The sequence below is a fragment of the Herpailurus yagouaroundi genome, unplaced genomic scaffold, assembly GCF_014898765.1.
Source record: "Herpailurus yagouaroundi ecotype Mexico unplaced genomic scaffold, PumYag 192, whole genome shotgun sequence".
NCBI classification, from domain to species: domain Eukaryota; kingdom Metazoa; phylum Chordata; class Mammalia; order Carnivora; family Felidae; genus Herpailurus; species Herpailurus yagouaroundi.
In genome coordinates this window covers 7552898-7577307 of record NW_024412423.1, presented here as the reverse complement: position 1 = coordinate 7577307, position 24410 = coordinate 7552898, and the positions used below count along the sequence as shown (strand labels likewise).

Below are 24410 nucleotides of genomic sequence, written 5' to 3'. Positions count from 1 at the left end.
TATACTTATCATAATGAACACTGAGTAATGTGTAGAGTTGTTGAATCACTATCTTGTACACCTGAAACTAATATAATACTGTATGTTAACAACAGTGGAATTACAATAAAAAACTTAATTAAAAAGATAGTTATTGTCCTGTCAGATTCAATTTTGTACCTCTGATGAAGCATTTGAACTAGGAATAGGTAAGAAACAGCTCTGCCACAAACTTATTCATTTGTGATTTTGTAACTAGAACAGTATAGATTCAGTATGGATTCTTCAGTATAGATTCTTTACAAGTGTGTATGATTTCTTTGTGGGTGCCATTGTGAACCCTACCTGTTATGGAATGCCTCTTTTTATTTCAGGATACCACCTATCCTAACATATTACCATATGACATACCACCTAAGGAGGGAATGTTATTCTATATGCTAAATATTAGTAATGTTTAATTCAAAGTGAAAGTGGTAATGTTTTCTTTTGGCATTCCTTTGGGTCATTTTACTTAATCTGCTTTGGAAACCACTGCTCTAGACATGCCGTCTGGGGCACAGGTCTCTGAAAGTCTCATCTAAAGGTATTCTCTTTATGGCGTTACTTCCTCTATCAGTGTTTTTCTTTTCTTTCTACACCTATCCTTCCTCTACTCCTAGAAGAAGTTATAAAATAATGTAGTGATGAAAACAACTTTGGTGGGTATGAGAATATTGTTATTTATACTGGAAGCAGAGCATCTTAACAACTGATAAGATGTTACATGTTTTTATTACCGTTATGACATGAAAATTTATTTAATACTGTATTTATTATACTAAATTTTTATTATAATATGTTAATAATGAAAATGTGTTTCTTCTTTCATTGCTTATGCTGAATATTGTTTCAGAAATTTAAAAAGTATTTTATAGATTATTTAAGTTTCTTTAAAGGGACGGTAGAGGGCACTGTGGTATTTACTTTTTCAAAACCTATTTTAACATTAGAAAGTTTGGCATTTTTATGTGTAATGCAGTGTATCTCTTCAGCTAATCTATTGAAAAGCTATAAAACTCTTTGTTCTTTGCCTTTTCAGTCCGTTGGGACGATAAAAATTTTGTTGAGTACTGGAAACTTTGAGATGCACTATTTTTCTGGGTTCTACATTTGCTTTTGTTTAGTAGATAAAAGAAATCCTTTAAAAATAATAATTCTTGTAAATCTATTCACTAATTTTTAAAGTTTGCCTTTGTGAGATTTTCTTGATTAAAATCAGTCCTATGAGAAAAATAGCTTTCAGTGAATATTATATAAGAATTTAATTAAACTTTGGAAAGATGTTTTTTCTAAGTCCTAGCATCGCTAGTCATATGTCAGATACAATTTTATTTGCCTACAGCCTGTCAGAGATACCACGCCCGGAGTGACAGAGTACCCTTGTATTATAGCATGCACTGAGGAAGCCAGTCAATCTTAGTCTGACAGGAAACCTACATATTTATTCCTACATCTTTAATGAGAAAAGAAGAAAAAGCTTATTTCATAAAATTTCCTCAGGGAAATTATTTGAAAATTTCATTTATATTTTAAGAATGTAATTAACCTTAATTGGGTTGTATAGATTTTAAAGAAGATGAATCTTAATGATGGAAAACAGTATTTATAATACATTGCAATGCACTGTAAAATTTTCTCTCTTCTGCTTTTACAAGGCATTGCAAATGTAGAAGAAAGAAAAATCTCAACTCCTCCTTTGGTCATTCTATTATAAATTAGCTGAAAAATACTAGTCATAAATGATTATGTTTTTTATAACCTTTGCCTGCGATTTGGGAGTTATTCCCCAGAACTTTCTTGGTGTGTGACCAGCTTTGTGAAGGAGGACACTGAAAACCTCTGATGTGCTTAAGATCACCTAGCAAGATAATGAATGACCTTGTCAGTGACATATCTTAATAGTTACTCCCCAAACCTGTACCCATTTGGCCAGTTGATATTTCTTCAGACATTAACATTTCTTCTCCAGATTTACAAAAATTCTGGAAGTAGCTTGATTTTTATTTTAAAATGAATGTTTACTATTATAATCACTTTTGTTGTGTAGTTATTTGGTATTTATTTTCCTGTCAACTGTAATAGTTCATAGGAAGCGAGGAACTTGTAAAAAATTCCTTCTGGCATAGATAGATAGAATAGGCTCCATGAGGGCAGGAATCTTTGTCTGTTACATTGCCCCAAGTGCCTAATTCTGTCACAGAGTTAGGTATACAATAAATGTTTGAATAAAAATTTGTTGAATTTATATTTAATCCATTACCAATTTGAAATATTTAAACCTTCATGAGTTAAGTTTGGATGTAGGGAAGCTTGTTTGTTCTTCAGAGAAGGTTTTAGAATGAAGAGAACAATTTCTCTGCTACTTACCCAGTAGTTTGGTAAGAGATGGTTTAATACTTGAGCAGCTAGTCACCAGCGCAGTGCATGCAAACAATTGTGGAGGAGGAAATTATGAGCGAACTTGCTGTTAAAGTAACAAGCAAGCCCAAATTTATATTGTAAAGTAACTTGCTAAACATAAACTTGATCAGTTGGAATGCAAAATGTTTTAAAGAACTATAGTTTTATTAGAGCTTATTAGAACTAGAATTAGGTTAATAGAGGGGACATGCTTTACAATTAATAGGTAATGATGTTTTATGAGCCTGTCAAAGTAGAAACCAAAAGAATTAATTTTAGCTTAAATCATCGTTATGGTTTTTACAATAAAATGCTGTTTTTCTTTTTTGCTTTTGGTAAGTATTTCCTTCGGTAAATCTTTTTGTCTCAGGTGTTATTGCTTACCAGGATGGTCACAAATTACAGCAAAGGGAGATCTGAGACTCTGAATTTCATTTGTAATACAAACTAATTGCTTAAATATTAGAGAGGAAAGGAAGGAGAGATCAATATGTGATATGTTAGCAAAGGGAGGGGTGGGATGAGGAATTGTGTAGGAGGAGAACCGTGTCCCAAAGTGGAGGCAGGAGGGAATGCAGAGGGATCCCATCATGTGTTCTGCAGTATTCATTGGTAGCTTGTTATGCTAGGTGCTGGGGTGAAAAGTGGAAAGGCCACGTCTTTGCCCTCCTGCAGCCTACATTGTGGGAAAGGAAGCCCCCCCTTCACGTAACATAATGCCGTCTAGTAGCAAAATGCCTGTCTCTTACTTAATTTAGGTTGAACATTATTTTTCCACCACATTTTCACATTTTTAAAAACAACAGCCTTATTAAGATATGATTCACATATCGTGGTATTCATTCTTTTAAGGTATACAACTCAGAGGTTTTAGTTAAAGAAGACCACTATCGCAGTGGTTTTACCAGGGTTCTCTTTGAAGGTCTCTTTTCCAGATCTTTCCCTTAAGATGCCTTCTTCTTTTGGTAAAACATCCTGCTTGTTAGGCTCCACTAATTATCGGCTGATTGTCCTATGCTTTCTATCCAGTGCCCTAGGCTATACCTATCTCAACGGTCTGATCCACTTACAAGCAGGCAGGGGTAGTTTTTGAGGCCACTCTTTGAGGTTTGCTCGGACTGCAGGTGGGCTCTTCTTAAGCTGTCTCTTTCCATGGTTCTTTCTGATCCCCTGTCTGGCTTATGATACAGCTTGTTGGTCTCTATTAAGAGGAGTTATTGTCTTTGAGAGCACCCTTAGGCTTGAACTTGCTCACACTCTGTTTCAAATGAAGTCAGTCCCTTTAGGGAGAGCTTTGGAGCTCTCTTTTCTTACAGTCTGCCTCTCCTGGGCAGACTCTCCTAGCCAGTGTTCTGGGTACAGGGCTGAGCAAGCCTGTGGCTTGCTGCTTCTGGTGTCAAACTTAAGTTCTGTGAGCAGACTAGGTTGAGGACGCTTGGAGCTCTAGCATCGCCAGCCTCCTGGACTGTGGTAAAGCTTGTTTTATAGGAGGAAGGCTGTGTGGAGGAAGGCAGCCTCTGCTCTCTTGACCACACTTGCCAGAAATTTAGCCTGCTTGGAGTGGAGAGGGTGAGAAATGCTGGTGGCCTGCCTTGTTTGTGACATAAGGGATAAGCCTTGATTAAGAACTGGGAGGGAGTGGGGCCCCTGGTGGCTCAACCAGTTAAGCGTCTTAAGTGTCCCACCTTGGCTCCGGTCATGATCTCAGGGTTCATAAGTTCAAGCCCCACGTTGGGCTCTGTCCTGACAGCTCAGAGCCTGGAGCCTGCTTTGGTCTATGTCTCCCTCTCTCTCAAAAATAAATAAAAAAAAAAAAAAAAAAAAGAACTGAGAGGGAGGTTGGTTCTCTTGGTCACACCTACATGGAGTGGAGTTTGTCAGCTTGACCTGGGGCAGGGTAGGAAATTGGTTATGGCTCAGATGCCACAAATGGTCCCAATACCAAGTTTTAGTAGATTTTCTGGAGTAGTGTTTCTTTGTTTGAATATGCCCTAGAAAATTGCAAGGGACTTACAGTGATTGTTTTTTGTTCTTAACTTTATATTTTAATTCCACTTAAGTTAGCATAGTGTTATATTAGTTTCAGGTGTACGATAAGGTGATCCAAACATCCATGCGTGACCCAATGCTCATCACAACAAGTGCACTCCTTAATCCCTATCATCTATTTCAACCATCCCTCCACCCATCTCCCCTCTGGTAACCTATAGTTAAGAGTCTGTTTTTTACTTTGTCTCTTACTCCTTTTTTTCCCCTTTGCCTGTTTGTTTCTTAAATTCCCTGTATGAGTGAAATCATACGGCATTTGTCTTTCCTGACTGACTTATTTTGCTTAGCGTTTTATTCTTTAGCTCCATCCATGTTGTTGCAAATGGCAACATTTAATTCTTTTTTATGGCTGAATAATGTTCCACTATATGTATGGATATACACACCCCACACCTTCCATCATTCGATGGACACTTGGGTTGTGTCCATATGTTGGCTACTGTAAATAATTCTTCTATGAACATAGTATATGTGTTCCTTTGAATTAGTGTTTTTGTATTCTTTGGATAAATACCCAGTATGCTGGGTTATAGGGTATTTCTATTTTTCAGTGATTGTTTTTTAAAATAGTTTTGGTCAGCTTTGCTTATTTCACTGGACTTTTGGTCTGTGAAGCAGCTTTTCCTGTCCTCCTGGAAGTAGAACTCTCCAAACTACTTAATTCTAAATCCTCCTCAAGTTCAAAGATGTGTTCCTAGGAAGGAAACTACCATTTCAAGTAACTGATTTTTTTTTTTCTTTTTCTTTTATGAACAAAGGTTTTGGTCAGACATGAAAAGCAGAGCAGTTCTCTGCAGTGTCTCAAGTGTCATACTGAGGACTTTTATAATCACTATATGTGTGATAAGCTAAAGATGTTATTTTCAGGGTTTATTTTACCTAGTGTTGTAATGCCCACAGAAATCTATAGCTTCTACCCAGGTTGTTTACTTGACTGGATTTTTCAATTTTTTGAGTTTACTGATATGTGAATGTTTCCTATATAGGATATTTGATTTTTTTTTTTTTTTTGCATTCTTTCATAGTCTAAGTGTCAAACAGCTTACAGGTATTTAAGGTGATATCCATTTAAATTCTGAATTTTTAAATTGCCTTCATTTGATATTAAATTACATTTTACAAAAGAATTTTAGTGACATCAGATTGTACATTTTAGTTATGTAGAGTTTCATATAAAAAGTCAGCAACTTAAAATTTTAGAATTTGGATGTATTTCATCCTCTTCATCTTTCTGCTCAGTGAGGAGTCTTTTCTAATTGCAGCCTTTGACCTCTTTGTCAACATACCTAGTTCTGTCAACCATCTTTGCTCCTCTCTGTATTTACTCATGTTTACTCTTCTTATGACCACTGAAAGATGCTCTCCATCCCTATACCTCTGCTCCCATTCTTAACAGGGAATCCATTGTAGGGCAGAGTAATCATACTGAATCATGTCAGCTATCACTGGAAAGTGGATTATGATGGTTTTCCTTGGATTGACCATCCATTCTAGGTTCCTTGGTGGAGAGGGGAGGCATGGTCATGTTGTGCAATATGTTTCTCCATTTAAGATATCATCTAGATAATTTCTTCAGCAGGAGCATAGGTTTGACACTTTCTTACAGAATGAGGTGGTAGATTTAATTGAACCAATTTACTCACACTCTGTGGTTTATTAATGTAATCATTTCTTCAGGCTATAACTCTACGTAAGTTAAACTGAAGAAGGAATTGATAACAGTTTTGTAGTAGTAATAGTATGCTGTTGGGAATTTCTTTTAAGATTCACTGTGTACTGTTGTAATGGCATGTAACATTTGCCTGTAAGAGTGACCTGTCATGAAAATGTACTCCCATGATATACTGTATCTGGCTGTTTGATGAATTTTATATTGTAAACACACACATCAAATATAAGTTTTAATGGTAAAAGATCCATGTATATTCCTATAATACATTTGGAAGGACACACAAGAAACTGATCCCCTAGGTTGGAGGACTGAGATGGAAATGTATACTTTTATCCCATTTGAATTTTGTAATGAGTATAAGTGTTACTAAAACAATAGTACATCACTAAGAGGTAAGTAAAACAAAAATGACAAACAATAACAAAAGGGAAAATAAATGGATAAGGCAGACATTCTGTGGATATAATTCTAGCTAAATGTAATCTGGTGGCCCATTTGGGTTTCTTCTTACAATTGGTAAGCTCTTTGTGTCGATTGATGGCAAGTTTGATTAGAACTCCTTTCTAGGTGGTAAGTGTATTCCTATATTTTATCATCATATTGTTCCCTCCAATATCAGATGATTTAGAAGAGTTGCCGAATTTCTCTTTGACATCAGATCTTTTCTTGATTTGGAATGCAAGTTAGAAGTGTTGCCTCAGGAATTAGAAAGACCATGTTGATGGCTTATGAGTATTCTTCACTAATAACTCAGGCCAGATTTTTTTGAGTTACTTTGATCTATATAGATGGTAAAGAATTTACTTGAATCTTTTTCCAAATGCTCATATCTAAAGTCTAATTGATTGAATCACTCTTGGTGTTTCATTTTAAAAGAATGCAGCTTTGGCAAATGTCTTTACATAGAGAAGAGGGATTATGTTCAGGTTTTGGGTTATTGTTCTTTCATTGTATTTTAAGCATTTACAGGTTTCCTTTTTCTTTCTGCCCTTTAGCCGGCCTCAGAAAGTATGTTTGTGTCCATTTCTACCATTGCATCCTCTGCATATCTCTACTCATTTGTACATAATTCAACATCCAGCAGAGGTAAGATTTTATAAAATACATAATTGCAAATAGAATATTAGTACATAAAACACACCAATGAATATCCTTATACCTCCCAGCTCTTTAACATTTCTGAAAATAAATTGATGATAAATGCTTTGTCTTTGGGAAAAAATAGTTTCTTTTGTATGTTATATCATAGTATAGTGTCATATGCTTTAGAGGCAGATAAAAATGGTTATTTCATAAAACAGTATTGTTTCACAAAAAACTGTAATTGAATAGTATAGAAATTGAGAACCCCAACCATTTTGCATGAAGAAAAAATGAGATTTTTGTGATTGAAGAACTAAGAAACTCGTTGCTTTTTAAATTTTGATCATAGTTTATATTTCTTAATGTTTCTTGATAAGTAGAAATAATGTCAGCATTTTAGTGTTAGAAAATGAATATATAAAGTTTTATTTCTTTGAATAGAACAAATATGTATATATTATAGCATATGTGTTATATATAAAGACTTTTTAATTAATATTTTCTTATATACGTGAGAATTATGCATGTGCTGGTGTTTGTAACTCTTGATTAGCTGCAGTAATGAAGAATGGAGGGAAGGATTTGATTGATAACCATAAAAGAGAATCATTATAAAATTAGTTGATGCATGGTACAAAATGGGTTTAGATTAACTGAAGTTAAAAGTCTTCTAACATTTGGGAACTCAGGATATCATCTATTGAATTAGGCTTTTGAAGAAGGGATTTTTTTTTTCCTTAAATTTCTGAAGTATATGCTATTTTAAATCTTTAACAAAGTCTTTAAAGATATCAGTCTTTTTCCTTTTCCAAATGATGAAAACACTTATTCTTTTATTGTAAATTATTAAATATTCCATTTATTGAGCAGCCCTTTTGTCAGTGTTAACAACATGCTTTCGTTAGGATTTGAACACTTTGGTCACCATAATTATTTATGCTGTAATTATTTATTTTTTTATTTTTATAAAAAGTTTTTATTTTTTATTTTGAGAGAGAGAAAATCCGAGGCAGGCTTTGAGCTATCACTGTAGAGCCTGCTGTGGGGCTCGATTTCACGAACTGTGAGATCAGGACCTGATCTGGAATCAAGAGTTGGATACTTCACTGACTGAGCAAGGTGCCCCATTTTGCTGCATTTAAACTTGCAACACTCTGCAACTCAAATTTATAACAAAAATGAGTTTATCAGCAGTAATGGTTTTGGATAAAACTTCACTTTTGATAGTGAATGCTTTTTTCATTTTGCAGTGTATGTAGTATCATGTTGTTTTATTATTTTGTGGTTCCGGACATAATATGGCATTTAAAATATAGGTGTTTTCATTGATGTGTGGCAATTTTAATGTTTTCAAAGCCTTCCACATTGGTAAGAAAGAAGTGAAACTGTCATTATTTGAGATTACATTGTACTACAGCAAACCCTAAAGACTCCACCAAAAAATTACAAGAACTAATAAATGAATTCAGTAAAGTTGCATGATACGCTAGTATATAGAAATCTGTTATGTTTCTATACATTAACAATGAAGTATCAGAAAGATAAACAAAGGAATCAATTTCAATTATAATTGTACCAAAAAGAATAGAATACCTAGCAACAAATTTAACTAAGGAGGTGAAAGACCTTTAGCATGAAACTATTAAGATGTTGATGAATGAAATTGATGAGGACACAAACAAATGAAAGGTATATCATGCTCATGGATTGGAAGAATTAACATTTTTAAAATGTCTGTAATGCCCATAGAGTTCTACTCATTCAGCGTAATACCTTTTAAAATACCAGTAGGGGTACCTGGGTGGCTCAGTTGGTTAAGTGTCTGACTCTTGATTTTGGTTCAGGTTATGATCTCACAGTGGTGAGATTGAGCCTTGCATCAGGCTCTGTGCTGGGTGTGGAGCCTGTTTAAGATTCTCTCTCTCCCTCTCCCTCTGCCCCTCCCCTGCTCTTGTTCACATTCTCTCTCTCTCTCTAAAGTAAACTAAAGTAAAATAAATAAAATAAAATACCAATAGCATTTTCAAAGAACCAGAGCAAACAATCCTAACATTTGCATATCACCACAAACTGCCCCGAATAGCTAAAGCAATTTTGAGAAAGAAGAACAAAGGTGGAGGTGTTACAATCCCACATTTTAAGATATACTCCGAAGCTATAGAAATCAAAATAGTGTGGTACTAGCACAAAAAGAGACACATATATCAATAGAACAGGATAGAGAGCCCAGAAGGAAACCCACACTTCCATGGTCAGTTAATCTACAAACAAATGAGGCAAGAATATGCAATGGGGAAAAGATAGTTTCTTCTATAAATGGTGTTAGAAAAACTGGACAGCTACATTCAAAACAGTGAAATTGGATCACTTTCTTATACCATACACATAAATAAACCCCAAATGGTTTAAAGTCCTAAATGTGAGACCTGAAACCATGAAACTCCAGAAAGAGCACATTGACAGTAAAGTCTTGGATGTTGGCCTTAACAGCATTTTTATGGATATGTCTCCTCAAGCAAGGGAAACAAAATAAAAAATATAGTGTAAAAAATGGTGCTGGTTATGCACCAAAATTAAAGGTTTCTGCGCAGTGAAGGAAACAATAAACAAAATGAATATGGGAAGGTGTTTGAAAGTGATAAATCTGATAAAGGGTTAATATCCAAAATACATAGAGAATTTATTCAACTCAACATCCAAAAACAAATAATCAATTAAAAATGGGTATAGAACCTGAATAGACATTTCTCCAAGAAAGAAATACAGATGTCCAACAGACACACAAAAGGATGCTCAACATCACTTATCAGGGAAATGCAGAGCAAAACCACAATGAGATATTACCCCATACACCTGTCAGAATGACTGGTATCAAGAAGACAAGAAATAACATGTTGAGAATATGAAGAAAAAGGATGCCTTGTGCACTTTTGGTAGGAATGTAAATTGGTACATCCAGTATGAAAAGTATGGAGGTTCATCAAAAAATTAAGAATAGAGGGGCATCTGGGTGGCTCAGTCGGTTAAGTGGTTGACTCTTGATCTCAGCTCAAGTCATGATCTCATGGTTTGTGGGATTGAACCCCACATCGGGCTCTATGCTGACAGCATGGAGCCTGCTTGGGATTTTCTCTCTCCCTCTCTCTTTGTCCCTGCCCATCTTGTGTGCACTATCTCTGTCTCATTCTCAAAAATAAATAAACATTAAAAAAATTAAAATAGAAATACCATGTGACCAATAATTCCATCTGTGAGTATTTACCCACAGAAAATGAAAACACTAATTTGAGTAGATATATGCACCTCTATGTTTATTGGAGCATTATTTACAATAGCCAAGATATGGAGGCAACCTAAGTGTCCATCAGTAGATGAATGGATAAAGAAGAGGTGGTGTACACACATGCACACACACACACACACACACACACACACACACACACACACACTTTACACCAATGGAATATGATTCACCTGTAAAATAAGGATGAGGTCTTGCCGTTTGTGTGACAACGTGGGTAGACATGGAGAGTATATTATGCTAAGTGTAATAAGTCTGACAGAGAAAGACAAATACCATATGATTTCACTTACACATGGAATCTAAAAACCAAAACAAATGAACAAATAAGACAAACAGACTCATACATACAGAGAACAAACTGGTGGTTGCCAGAGGAGAGGGGTGTAGGGGGATGGGTGAAATCGGTAAAGGGCATTAAGAGGTACACATTTCCAGTTATAAAGTAAATAATCATGGAAATGAAAATTGCAGCATAGCGAATATAGTTATTAATATTGTAATAATGTGCAGTGACAGGTGGTAACTACATTTATTGTGGTGAGCATTGTGTAATGTATAGAATTGTCAAGTCGCTGTATTGTATACCTGAAACTAATATAACATTGTGTGTCAACTATGCTTCAATAATAAAAATTAAAATAAAAAGTGAAAGTTCAGAAAAGTAGGTGTTTTCATTGATTTGTGGCAATTTAAATGCTTTCAAATATGTTATTCATTCCTTTATTCCTTCGTTTATTCATTCTTCCTCACCTTTTTTGCTTCCTTCCCTTCTTTCTTTCATGGTTAGTTCATGGTGTAGGTGATCCATCTACAGTTGTGTGTGTTTTGTACAGTTCTATGCAAGTACATCCATATTGTTTTCCTTATCATCCAAGGAGCTTTCTAGTTTTAATCTAACTCAATAATACTGGGTTGCCTTGTGCTTAATGTCAGCACACTTTTTTTAAAAAAATAAAAATGTATTCAAAATTAAAAGTGATCAAGACCACTTGGGTAGGCTTTAGGAGGGGGCTGTGGAAAAAAAAGATTTGGTGGAGCGGATGATATGGAGGTGATATGGCGGAGCATTTCAAAGAGTAGATATATGTATGTAGAAAATTACTTAAGGATAAAATAAAACCCTTCAAAATAACAAAAATATTTACAAGGAGGACATGTTCTGTGAAACCACATGACCTTTTGTGAACAGTGTATATGTAACCATAGTGATGTAAGCACTGTCGATTGATTTAACTAAAAATATTAGATGATATGAGAGTAAGGAGTGATGGAAGAAAGGTAAATCCTCATTTCTTCTTCTTTTTTTTTTATTTAAAAAATTTTTTTTTTCCAACGTTTATTTATTTTTGGGACAGAGAGAGACAGAGCATGAACGGGGGAGGGGCAGAGAGAGAGGGAGACACAGAATCGGAAACAGGCTCCAGGCTCTGAGCCATCAGCCCAGAGCCCGACGCGGGGCTCGAACTCACGGACCGCGAGATCGTGACCTGGCTGAAGTCGGACGCTTAACCGACTGCGCCACCCAGGCGCCCCTATCCTCATTTATTCTAAGGGGCTCTTGTGACACAGTGCATTAATTAAGAGGAAGGGCTCAGGAGCCAGATTGCTTGAGTTTAAAGCCTTAATAGCTCTGTAAATTGTAACCCTGGGCAAGTTAATTAACCTCTCTGTGCTTTCGTTTCATCATTAGTAAAATGGACATGATAAAAGATATACTTCTTTATTGGTTTATTGTGAGCATTACATGAATCAGTCAGTGTATTATTATGTACATTGAAGTCAGCTATTATGACAATAAATGGTAGTTTGTAGGTAGTATTTAAATTTGATAAATCAAAAATTAGTAAGACACGTTATATAGAAATATGGAGATAACTACCAAAGGAAATAGCTGAAAGAGTTAAAGTGATTGCTTCTGGGAAGTGGTATTGGGGAGTGTATCTGGGAACATTATAGATCTTTTGGCACTATTTAATTTGACATTTATCTGTATGTTGATAGAAGTTCGGAGAGTGGTTTAAGAATGTATCGTAGTCTCAGAGGTTGTAAGGAGGGAAGAAAACAGTAGGACACGCTGGAAAATGTCCTAAACCTCTCCTCCCCCCTCCTCCCGTCCCTTTTCTCGTAGGAGCTACTCCACATTAATTTCAGGCTCCCTCACAGCTCTGGCTTGCTGCATTTTCTTTTTAGTTACAGTCCCAGCAAATTCTGACTCTCCTATTTCGTTTGCCAACTTTTAGGTTGATGAATTTAACTGTCCTCAGCGTCTCTAGATTTACCTTTTTGTATTATTGTAATCAACACTTCAGACACTTAGGGGCAAAAGAGGTTGACACAAAAATGTCCCTGAAGGGTGTATGTGTGTGTGAGTGGTTGATGAATACTGTTACTAGCCATACTTTTTGTTTTTGTTACCAACATATGTAATGTAATGACAAAGTTATTTTTAATTACTTTAGTAAATTCTGTATAACATTACTGTTTTGTGTATTAATATGCTGTGTGTATTGTGCTATCATGGTGAAATAATTTACTTTGAGGATATATGAAGCAGTGTTATATAAATTGATAAAGGTAACGGGGGCTGTATGTAGGTGAACTGGTTAGAGAGGGACTCCAACACTTACTTGATCAGGCTTGACATTCCTAGTTGGGCTGGTGGAGAAGAGCCAGACAGTGACTGACCACTGTAGACCAAAATAACCAGAGGAAGGAGGCTCAGGCAAAACAGTGAATCAGTTGGGTATACTCGGATAAAGGAGAGGATTCTTTTTTCTTAAATGTTATTTATTATTTTTGAGAAAGAGAGAGAGAGAGAGCTCGCTCAATCAGTGGAGGGTTGGAGAGAGAGGGGGACAGAGGGTCCGAAGTGGGTTCTGTCCTGACAGCGGTCAGCCCCGTGTGGGACTCGAACTCGTGAACTGTGAGATCATGACCTGACCCGTTGTCAGATGCTCAAATGACTGAACCACCCACATGCCCTAAAGGATAGGATTCTTGTGACAAAAAGGTGGTTTTTAGTGCTAGAAGCTAGGACATTGGAAAAAAAATCACTGATGATAGTTAATGGAGTTTATAGGAATGGTCACCATATTTCCCCACTCTAAAGTTTTTATATTTTTCCTCTTTCTATACCCTTTATTATTTGGAAGTAGGCCATAAATCCAGTCTGCATTCAGGTGGGTAGGAGAGATTAAGCAAGCTCCACCTGCTGTATTATGGAGTACTTATGTTTATTACTTGGAATTCTTCTGTAAGGAAGATTTGTCTCTCCTCTCCTATTTATTTCGCATTTTGGGTCATAATCCAAATAGGTTGCTACTTACTTTGTTACTCACATTGTTCCATTTTGGTCATTGAGAGCTCTTTAAATTAAGATTGGTTTCTGTGTCCCTTTGATATGACCCATTATTATTTTTTTTTTTCAGCACTTTTTTTCTGGACATAAAGATTTAGGCAGTTATCTTCAAGTTGACGTACTATAAAATATAATTACTACCGAAATGTAGAATAAATTATTCAATTTAGTTAAACACAAATTTCGTTTTTCATAACCTTAACCAATAGTTGGCTTAATGTTATCTTATTTGATTAGTAAACCTCGAACACACCCAAGTAGAGGAAAATGTGCACTTGTATTCTATTAATACCGATAACTCAGAGAAACTAGCTCTTTTTATTCAGCTGTGGTCTGTAATACAAGTCTTGTGAAAGTTATCTATCCCGTAATGAATCAGATGTTCATCATGAAAGTTTTAAAAGTGTGTTTGTCTACGTGCAAATCTATGTTTTGATTAATTTTTTAATTAAAGGAAAACAAAGTGTTGCGGACAGTTCCCCTTTTAGCAGCATGCCTCCCCCAGGACAAGTGTAAAGTCAAGATTGGTCGTCGCTTCAGTGAAGAAAGGTAAATTACTTTTTAGGGCACTTTAGCCTAACTCTTAGCTACACAGAGCTTTAAAAATGATTTCCTTTACCTTATCTTTCAGACCCAGAACATGGTACATTGGCAGAGGTAAAAAAAAAAAAAAAAAAATATATATATATATATATATATATATATGACAATCAAAGCAAACAAAAAGACCCTCAAAAAACATGAGCCAAGTGCAATAGACAAAGGGATTATCTGAATTCCATAGTAATATATGTTGAGCCTTTTAAAGGCATATTTTCCTGTTTATTTCATTTTGGTTAAAACTGCCTTTGGGAGAATAGAGTACTTGTTTTGTTTTTTCTTTTTTTAATTAACAATTATATATGGTATACATTTATGTAAATAAACACATATTTATCCATTTTTAGACCATTAAAGCTTTCTAAGGCAGAGCGACTAGAACTATATTTAGTATTCTTGTTACAGCATGTCATGTTTTTTTAAAGGATAGAATGCCTTCTCCTGTCATATTTAAAATATTCTTTTTGATGAAGCCCAGTATTTTTTATAGACAGTAGCCCATTAGTTGATAACTTCACTGACACTTCTATAATGTTCTTGGATCTTATTTCATACTCTATTATATAACCCATTATCAAAAAATATAAATTATATATTATATATTTAAATTTTTCTACAAGTCTTTTTTTAACTTTGAAGCATTTTTTTTTTTTTTGCTTTTCTGCCCATTCACAAAGCCTTCACAAATTATTCTGATCCTATCTAACACAGTTAAATCTACTTTCATACAAAATTTAACTTTTGAAAATATGAAGATCTCAAAAGAGTAAGACTCATACTGGCTCCAGGCTCAGGGAAGTGACCAGACTTTTTCCTTCCTTTATTGTTTTGGGTTCCTTTATTATTTGGCTTCATATTATGAAAATAACATCATGTTAGAGTTTTATAAAATTGTGTTTTCCCTTCTCTGAAACTATTGTTTAAGAACACTTTCTCATATAATATTTTCTTATGCAAACTTTTCATTGCCTTGCCCTCAGAGGTGTGATTTGCTCTGGGCTTGGTGCTGCTGTTGGGAATTTTGCCATTTGGTTGGGAATGGAAGTGAAAACCAGAACTCTTCACATGGGGGAGTGTCCACATCATTTACATTGTGACACTTCTTTCATATAGAGACTCTTTATAATGAATGATAGTTTGTTTCTCTATAATTCTTGGGTGAATATAGATCTATCCCAACTTGATCCAACTGCAGCTTGGATCTAATTAATCGCAAAAGTGGTGAGCATTTATAGTGGTAGAAATAGCAACTATTTGGGTCATCCTTGACATTTGGCCGTCTAACCTGTCCGCAAATTTGTTTCTGGATGAGCAACTTGACCCTTTTTCAGATAGCTCATCCCATTTTGAACCATATTAAGTGTGTGATGTAGTGCTTATTCAGGAAATTATTATTTGCTGATGGTTTTTAAATGAAAGCCAATTAAGATTATTGATTTAATATTAATCTGGCAATGGAATGATTAATTTAAGCTTTTGTTAGAGTACATGATGTAACCATGAGGAATCGTTCAGAGACCTACTGCTTTTGGTGTCCTTTGTAAATGGAAATTTAAAAATGCTGGTCTTCAGTTTTTGGCCTCTATAATTGGATATTGGAAAACAGGTGGGTTTTATGTATCAACCCCCAGTGACTTTCTAAATTCATTTGGTATTTATTGAAATTGTTCTGTAGCTTACCCCTAGAACTTTGTGTGGAGATAGCATATCTAGAGATAAGGTCATTATTGACCTTTATGCCTGTTACTTCTTTTTCTTGCTTTATTGCAGTAACTGGAGGCTTTAGTACAATATGTATTAGGAGTGGTGAAAGCCAGCGTTTTTACCTTTATCCCAGTCTCAGGGGACGTTGTTAAATATGATGTTGGCTGTACATTTTTGTGGATGCCATTTATCACTTTGAAGAAGATGCCATTAGTTATCTTTAATTGACTCTTCAACTTGTTTCCTTCCCTTCGAGGATGTTTTGTTACTTCCAGACAGTGGCTGTCTCTTTCCTTATTACATCTCCAGTACCAAAATGCTTTGGTGTATATTTTTGAAGGAAGCACACTAAGAATAATAAAACTTCTTTCCCTTCACAAACTACTAATGATTTTTTTTTTTTTTAATTTTTAGAGATCCTGAACTTTCAACTGTTTGTCGGAAGTCTGATACATTAATATTATATCCAGGGGCTGAAGCTGCTAATTTGGAAGAATTTATATTAGATTCTCCTGTTTATCCTTCCACAATCATCATCATTGATGGTACATGGAGCCAGGCTAAGGACATTTTCTATAAGAATTCTTTGTTCCGCCTGCCCAAACAGGTAACCTAGTATTTTAACATAGAACAAATGCAATTGTGTAATTTTGTATGTTGTATATGCTTTCTGTGAGGGGTCACACTTACATTTTTATATACGTATTTGATAGTATTTATGTGCGTGAATGCGTGTACATAGATATGTATATGCTTGTGTGTGTTTGATATATATATATATGTGGAAAATTTGAAATTTGTTCATCTTTCTCAATTCTTAGCACCAAACTTCACCATGGTTAAAGTATTTGACTATATTAAGAGTATCTCAGACGTTTAATCCGTGAAGTGTAAGGACTAATTATTTCTATGTGAATTAATGTTTTTGTTAAGTGTTATGTTTAAATACTTCTATTTGGTAACTAAATACCCTCTTCTTGTTAGGAATGACTGAATTTTCATTTATTATTTTAATTAGTTTATCCCTCAATTTGTTGATGATGATACATATCTTGTATTGAGCCATTCTTTTGTTCTTGGAATGAAGTCCGCTTGATCATATATATTATCCTTTGATAGATGGCCAAATCTCATATTTTATTAAATGCCATTTGGACTGCCTGGGTGGCTCAGTCAGTTAAGTGTCTGACTTCCGCTCAGGTCATGATCTTGCAGTTCTTGAGCTCAAGCCCTGCATCTGGCTCTGTACTGACAGCTTAGAGCCTGGAGCCTGCTTCCGATTCTGTGTCTCCCTCTCTCTCTGCCCCTCCCCCGATGGTGCTCTGTCTCTCCCTCTCTCTAAAAAATAAACATTAAAAAAAGTAAAAAAAGTATATATATATAGCATTGAATTATAATTTGTATATTTTTTGTACTTTTATTATCAGATTTGGTTATGCAGATAATCTTAACTTTACCAAATGAATAGGAGAGATTTTAATATTTTTCCATGGCCTAGAATAGTTTGAATAATATTGGAATGCCTTGCTTCTTAAAAAATTAGATGGAACTTATAGGTGAAACCCCCTGGTCCTGGTCTTTTTAAACATAATAACTTTTAAACTCTTCTTTCAAACTCTTATGGAAATTATTCAAACTTTCTTCTTCTATTTGGTTCACTTTTTAAATAACTTTTATCTTTTTTGGGGGAATTGTTTCTTTTTCACCTGAGTTAACAAATTGCCTGATATATACCTGAATATATTCTTAAATACTTATTTTAATTTTTTCTGAATATGTCCTTTCTCCTTTCTAATCATATACTCTCACTTTTTCTCCCCATGAGCATGTTCAAAAGATGTTTCTACCTTTTTATTTAGCTTTTAAAAGTATTAGCCTTTAGACTATTTTGATGGCTGTTATACTTCATTCTTATTTCCTTCATTTGTACTTTTATCTTGATCACTTTCTTTCATCTTTTCCAGCTTGTTCTGTTTTTGTAAGGTTTTACTGTGTACTATGTTCCTTTACTAAGGTGAGTCCCTTCTTTAATAATAAAGGGAGAGAAGGCTGCCATATTTCTTAGTGTAACATTCATTGTATCCTATAGTTTGGGGTTGATGTATGTTTGTATTTATAGCATTGATATAATTTGTAATTTGTGTTGATTTCTTTCTACCCATGGATTATCAATGACTTCTTAATTCTCATGCATTAACAACACTTTTGTCCCTATTTTATTTTTATTTCTTATTTTGTTAGATTGTGATAAAAGAAGGTTGCCTGCAATATTTTGAATATGTTTATGATTTCTATGTGGGTTAGTACATGGAAATTTTTTGTATCTTTTCTGTGATGATAAAAAATTCACATTTTCAAATGATGAAAATATTTCCCTTTTTAAGGTTTGTTATTTGCATTTTTCTTTATACTTTTGTTTTTGTCATCTATGGCTGTTTGATACTGAACAAGGTGTATGAGAAGCTTCCGTTCAGTCTTTTAAATGAAGTTATCTCTACCTTTCCTGTAGTTTTGTGTATTTATCTGCTCTGTTGTATATATAACAAGACATGCACTTAGTGAAAAATAATATAGATTTTAATAGATTATTTTATTCTAAGATAATAATAATAGATGCTGACAATCTAATCTCAAATTCTTTGTAGTTTTCATTCCCTTTGGTTAAAATGCAGGTACGGTTTTTAAATGAGACTGAACTATGCAAAAATAGTTAAAAAAAAATAGCTAATGTGTTGAGTGCTTTGAATGGGCCAGTCCCAATTCCAGGTGTTTTCCACGAATTAACTTGTTTAAATCTTCCTCAAAGGATTGTTACTGTCTTAGGTAACATGTAAGGAAACTGAGGTGCAGATTCTTAAATAGTTTGTATTAGATCACATAACTGTTTCACAGCAGAGCAATTTCAACCCATCTAGTTTCGAGCCAAAGACTGTGGTCTTATCCAAAGTGGCATGATGCTTCTAAAAGGGAAGCTTCCATCGAGGATACTTACCTAGGATAGCTTCTGTAAGTTTATCTGGTTTCTTAAGTGTTCTGTGTTCCACAAGAACCAACTCCTAAAGGCATGGTTGCTGTTAGGTTGTGTCACATTTTAGCAAAATTTGTGTTCATATTACAATTAGATATTGCCCAATATACAAGGAAAGTTTAATGAAAGTCTTGTATCTGTAAAATGTCTTAATGAAAATATTTGAATTGTTTTTCCTTTTCTGCATGCTTATGCTATGTCTGTGTCTCTCATCTTTCATTTTGTGGTAGCTACGTGAATGCCATAGAAATAAACTACAAAGTCACCGTAAAAAGATTAAAAGATATTTTAAAATTTATTATTTACCAAACCTGTTTTCTTCTTTATTTTTTTTTTTTTAAATTTTTTTTTTCAACGTTTATTTATTTTTGGGACAGAGAGAGACAGAGCATGAACGGGGGAGGGGCAGAGAGAGAGGGAGACACAGAATCGGAAACAGGCTCCAGGCTCTGAGCCATCGGCCCAGAGCCCTACGCGGGGCTCGAACTCACGGACCGCGAGATCGTGACCTGGCTGAAGTTGGACGCTTAACTGACTGCGCCACCCAGGCGCCCCTGTTTTCTTCTTTAAATTGAGTAGCGGATAAGGAAATAGGTAAATTAAATAGTTTCCTCAGTCTGACTGTGCTGTATGTTTTTTATCACTTTTTCCTTTTCATGTTTTCCCAAACCAGAAGCAAATATAGGTGGATATTTGTTTACCCTTGAAAAGGATATATTACAACCATCCGATAAAATAAAATGCTTAAGGGGCGCCTGGGTGGCGCAGTCGGTTAAGCGTCCGACTTCAGCCAGGTCACGATCTCGCGGTCCGTGAGTTCGAGCCCCGCGTCGGGCTCTGGGCTGATGGCTCAGAGCCTGGAGCCTGTTTCCGATCCTGTGTCTCCCTCTCTCTCTGCCCCTCCCCCGTTCATGCTCTGTCTCCCTCTGTCCCAAAAATAAATAAACGTTGAAAAAAAATAATTAAAAAAAAAATAAAATGCTTAAAAGAAACATTAAATAGATTTGAGTACACGGGGGAGAATACCACCTTAAACTAAAGTGAAAGGCAGATGGTTTTCTGGAAAACTGTGAATCCAATAAAAGCTTCATAAGCTTAGATTTCTTACAAATGAATAAGGTGAAGGTGAAAATCTTAAAAAAAAAAAAGGCCATACATATGAAAACAAAGTTCATAAAAGAGAAAATAAATGTATTTATAAAAATCATAATTTAACCTTTATGTTGAAAGAGGTTCAGACGTCCAGAAAATATCCTGTATTATCCAGGAATAATACAGACATCCCTCAAATGCCCTTAAGTTTTAACATTATGCATTATTTGCCTTATCAGTCTCTCTCTGTGTATTTTATACTTTTCTGAGCCCTTTGAGAGTAAGGAATAGATATCTAAATTTACTTTTTGAAATTGAAATGTTGCTAGTTCTAGCAAGAATGTCTTTTCCTAAATATTTTTTTTTTTTGGCCCGAAATAAAAAAAATAGTAATTTAAAGCCCAACACAATTTACAAAAATGTGTATATTTTGAGATAGTTTCATCTTAATATACATGGGAAATGTGGGTCATCTTAGGAATAATAATACGTATGGCTTTTTAGAGTGTCATACAATACCCAGCCCAAACATGAGTGTGGGTTGGTTTGACAAAATATGTTTCTGGAAGTTGTTGCAAAAACCAGTGAAATATGTACATTTACTCTTCTGAAAAAAAAAAAAAAAGATTTTTATCTGTATACATACACATACATATACACAGATGGATAGGTAAGTTGAGATGAAAAAGGGATTGATTTAAAAATAAATTTTTTTTTTAACGTTTATTCATTTCTGAGAGGCAGAGAGCGACAGAGCATGAGCAGGGAAGGGGCAGAGAGAGGGAGACACAGAATCTGAAACAGGCTCCAGGCTCTGAGCTGTCAGCTGTCAGCACAGAGCCCGACATGGGGCTTGAACTCATAGACTGTGAGATCATGATCTGAGCTGAAGTTGGACGCTCAACTGACTGAGCCACCCAGGTGTCCCAATGGGATTGATTTTTTAAAATGGAAATATCTTTAGACATCTATAAAATGATACTGATAATTATAGTGGTTTGGTAATAAGTTCTGAACTACCTTCTGTAACACTAAATTGCTTATTTTTAATATATTTTCCCATTCTTGAAAAATTTCCCATTCATATGTAATGATTTTTATTTAATTAGTAACTGTTCCCCAGCTTTTCTGGAAAACAATTTTATTACACAATAGACTTTCCCAGTGGCCCTGCTTTAATAAGTGAATACACTTAAGCTATAGGTAACATGCATCATTCATGAGTAATTAATGACAGAAGTCCATCTCTAACTCAAACAAAAAAGCAAAGTATACAGGTCATGTAATGGGGAAGTTCAGAATGGGTAGTTGCAGCTTCAGATTTGCCTAGATCTGGTACTCAAGCAGCTCTCTGTTTTGGAGGTTTGTTTCCTTTTGTGTTAGCTTGAATTATCTCTTACACAGAATGGACTTCCTCCCTGCTGCTGAAAGACGTCTGTGTAAAGCAGCAGATTGGTCTCCCCTTGGCTTTATTTATCTTAACAGAGAGGTGATTTCTTTTCCCCAGAGCAGAATCCCCCTACTGTTGATGTAGGGGTGAATGGTGGTACCACTGTTGACAGCAGGACCACATGAATCTGGAAATTTCTTCAAGGACTTGGGATGTTGTTATCAGGACTATTTAAAGTCATGGATGGGCAGACAAAAAATTTATAGATAACCAGACTATTATACATCTGTTGTTTACTTATGAAAGTATGTTTGTTTATAGATATTTCTTGATTCATTCAAAATTAGTACTGTATAGAAATATTTTCATAATTCTTTCTTGTGGTCTTGTTCGGCAAGGGAAAAACAAAATTGTAAAATATGACATGAAACTTTAGTTCTTGCCTAGGTTTCCCAATCTATAAATAACATAAGTTGATTAGATTTTATTTCTAAATGTAATTTGTCAAAAAAAATTTTTTTTTTAACCACACCATCAGTACACTTATTTCCACTTACCTGCTTTTTGGATAAATTTGTCTTCACAGTTACTCTTAGTTTAGCTGATCCATTCAGTTTCTGTAGTAGTATAAAAATTTTGTTGTAAGTGCATAAGAAAAAATGGCAGAAAGAAAAAAAAAATAGAATTAAAGTCCAAAGTATTGCTTTCTTTACAGAAAAAATACACAGTTTTTTCCCTCCAAATAAAATAACCATATGTAAACTTCATAGTTACCTATTTGAGGACTGAAAGAATTGTAATATTCTGCCATTAAATTAGTCTCTTAATTTTAATCTGTGTTTCTAATATATCCAGACCATTTGGCAGTGAATCTCTTCCCTCAGAGGAATTTTACACAGGAGATTCTTGACATTGGCTATGAATAAATCCAAGGTGAAGATGGAAATGTTTGCGGAGGCTCCCAGCCTTTTTCATAAACTTATTTCCAGTGACTTATTTGCATATTCTTGCTCTCCAGCCTTAAAACTTCACTAGCGCTGAATTTCTCATTTGATAAGCAGAGCACTGTTGGGACCACTCAGGGACTAAAACATTTTCATGAAAACTGTTTCTTGTGTCTACACGGACCTATTATAAACTGGTTTATGTTATATATCTAATCTGTTGCCAAATTCAGAGTCATCATTATCCTGTTATTTTTTTACTGAGATATAATTGATAATGTAATATTATATTAGTTTCAGCTATACAACATAATGCTTTGATATTTGTATTTATTGTAAAATGATCTAAGTCTAGTTAACATCTGTCAACATAGTTACAAAATTTTTTTTCTTGTGATGAGAACTTTTAAGATGTATTCTCTTAGCAACTTTCAAATGTACAATACAGTATTATTAAGTGTAGCTGCCATCACCGTGACTTACTTATTTTATAACTGGAAGCTTGTACCTTTTGATCCCACTCGCCCATTTCATCTCCCCTCCATCCTTCACCTCTGGCAACCCCAGATCTCTTCTCTGTGTCTGGAGCTCATTTTTTAAAATGAATTTATTTTAGATTCCACATATAAGTGAGGTTATTGTCTTTATTTGCCTGACTTATTTCACTTAGCCTCATGCCCTCAAGGTCCATCCGTGTTGTTTCAAAGGATGAGATTTTCTTAAAAAAAAAAAAATTTTTTTTTAATGTTTATTTTTGAGAGAGGAAGACAGAGTGTGAGCCGGGGAGGGATAGAGAGAGAGAGGGAGACAGAGAATGCAAAGCAGGCTCCACGCTGTCAAGCAGAGAGCCTTAGAAGGAGCTTGAACGCACCAAACCACAAGATCATGATCTAGCTGAAGTTGGACACTTAATGACTGATCTCCCAGGTGCTCCAAGATTTCTTTTTTTTAATGGCTGAATGATATCCATTGTGTGCGTGTATGTGTGTGCGTGTATGTGTGTGTGTGTATATGTATGTATATGTATATATATGTGTATATATGTATACGTGTATGTGTGTGTATATATATATATATGTGCATGTATATGTACATACCGTATTTTCCTTATGGATTTATTCATCTATAGACACTGAAGTTGTTTCCCTATCATGGTTATTGTAAATAATGCTGCAGGGAACATGGGCTTGCAGATACCTTTTAAAATTTTTGGGTCTTTGTTTTCTTCAGATTATCTTAAAAAATTTTTTTTAAGTTTGTTTATTTTGAGAGAGACAGAGACAGTACGAGTGAGAGAGGGGCTGAGAGAGATGGAGAGACAGAAGCCTAAGCAGGCTTCACACTGTCAGCACAGAGTCTGACACGGGGCTTGAACTCATGAAACCCTGAGATCATGACGTGAGCTGAAACCAAGAATCTGGCGCTTAACTAACCGAGCCACCCAGGCACCCCTTCAGGTTATCTTTTTAATTTTATCCAAAATTTCAGTTTTCTTTACTTCTGTCACCAGCACCAGCATTGGGAGTAGGCTTACTTTTTAATACCCTTTTCCTTTTCAAAAGAAACAGGCTTTTTTTTTTTTTTTTTTTTTTTTAATTTCACAGACTAATGTGTAAAAGATTCTCAAAAACTAGGGCACATGACAGCCTCCTTGAGGCCTAGATTCTGAATAGCCTGTTTTACTTACTGTTTGTTAAGTGACTTTTGTACTGTATCTTCCAATAAATGTGCTTTAAATTAGTGCCATAGCACAGTAAGTATTTCA

The 24410-nt window shown here is 34.9% G+C and overlaps 1 protein-coding gene across 3 annotated transcripts in view; it reads left to right on the top strand.

Moving 5' to 3' along the window:
• DTWD2 (DTW motif tRNA-uridine aminocarboxypropyltransferase 2) overlaps positions 1–24410 on the top strand; it is a 162103-nt gene that overhangs the window by 18570 nt on the left and 119123 nt on the right. For all 3 annotated transcript variants that reach the window (XR_005781261.1, XM_040444290.1, XM_040444291.1), the window contains exons 2-4: positions 7138–7228; positions 14342–14436; positions 16606–16798. Coding sequence is in view for 2 of the 3 variants with exons in the window: in XM_040444290.1 (XP_040300224.1) it covers positions 7138–7228; positions 14342–14436; positions 16606–16798 (379 nt within the window). In the remaining variant the exon portion in view is untranslated. The remainder of the gene's footprint in view (positions 1–7137; positions 7229–14341; positions 14437–16605; positions 16799–24410) is intronic.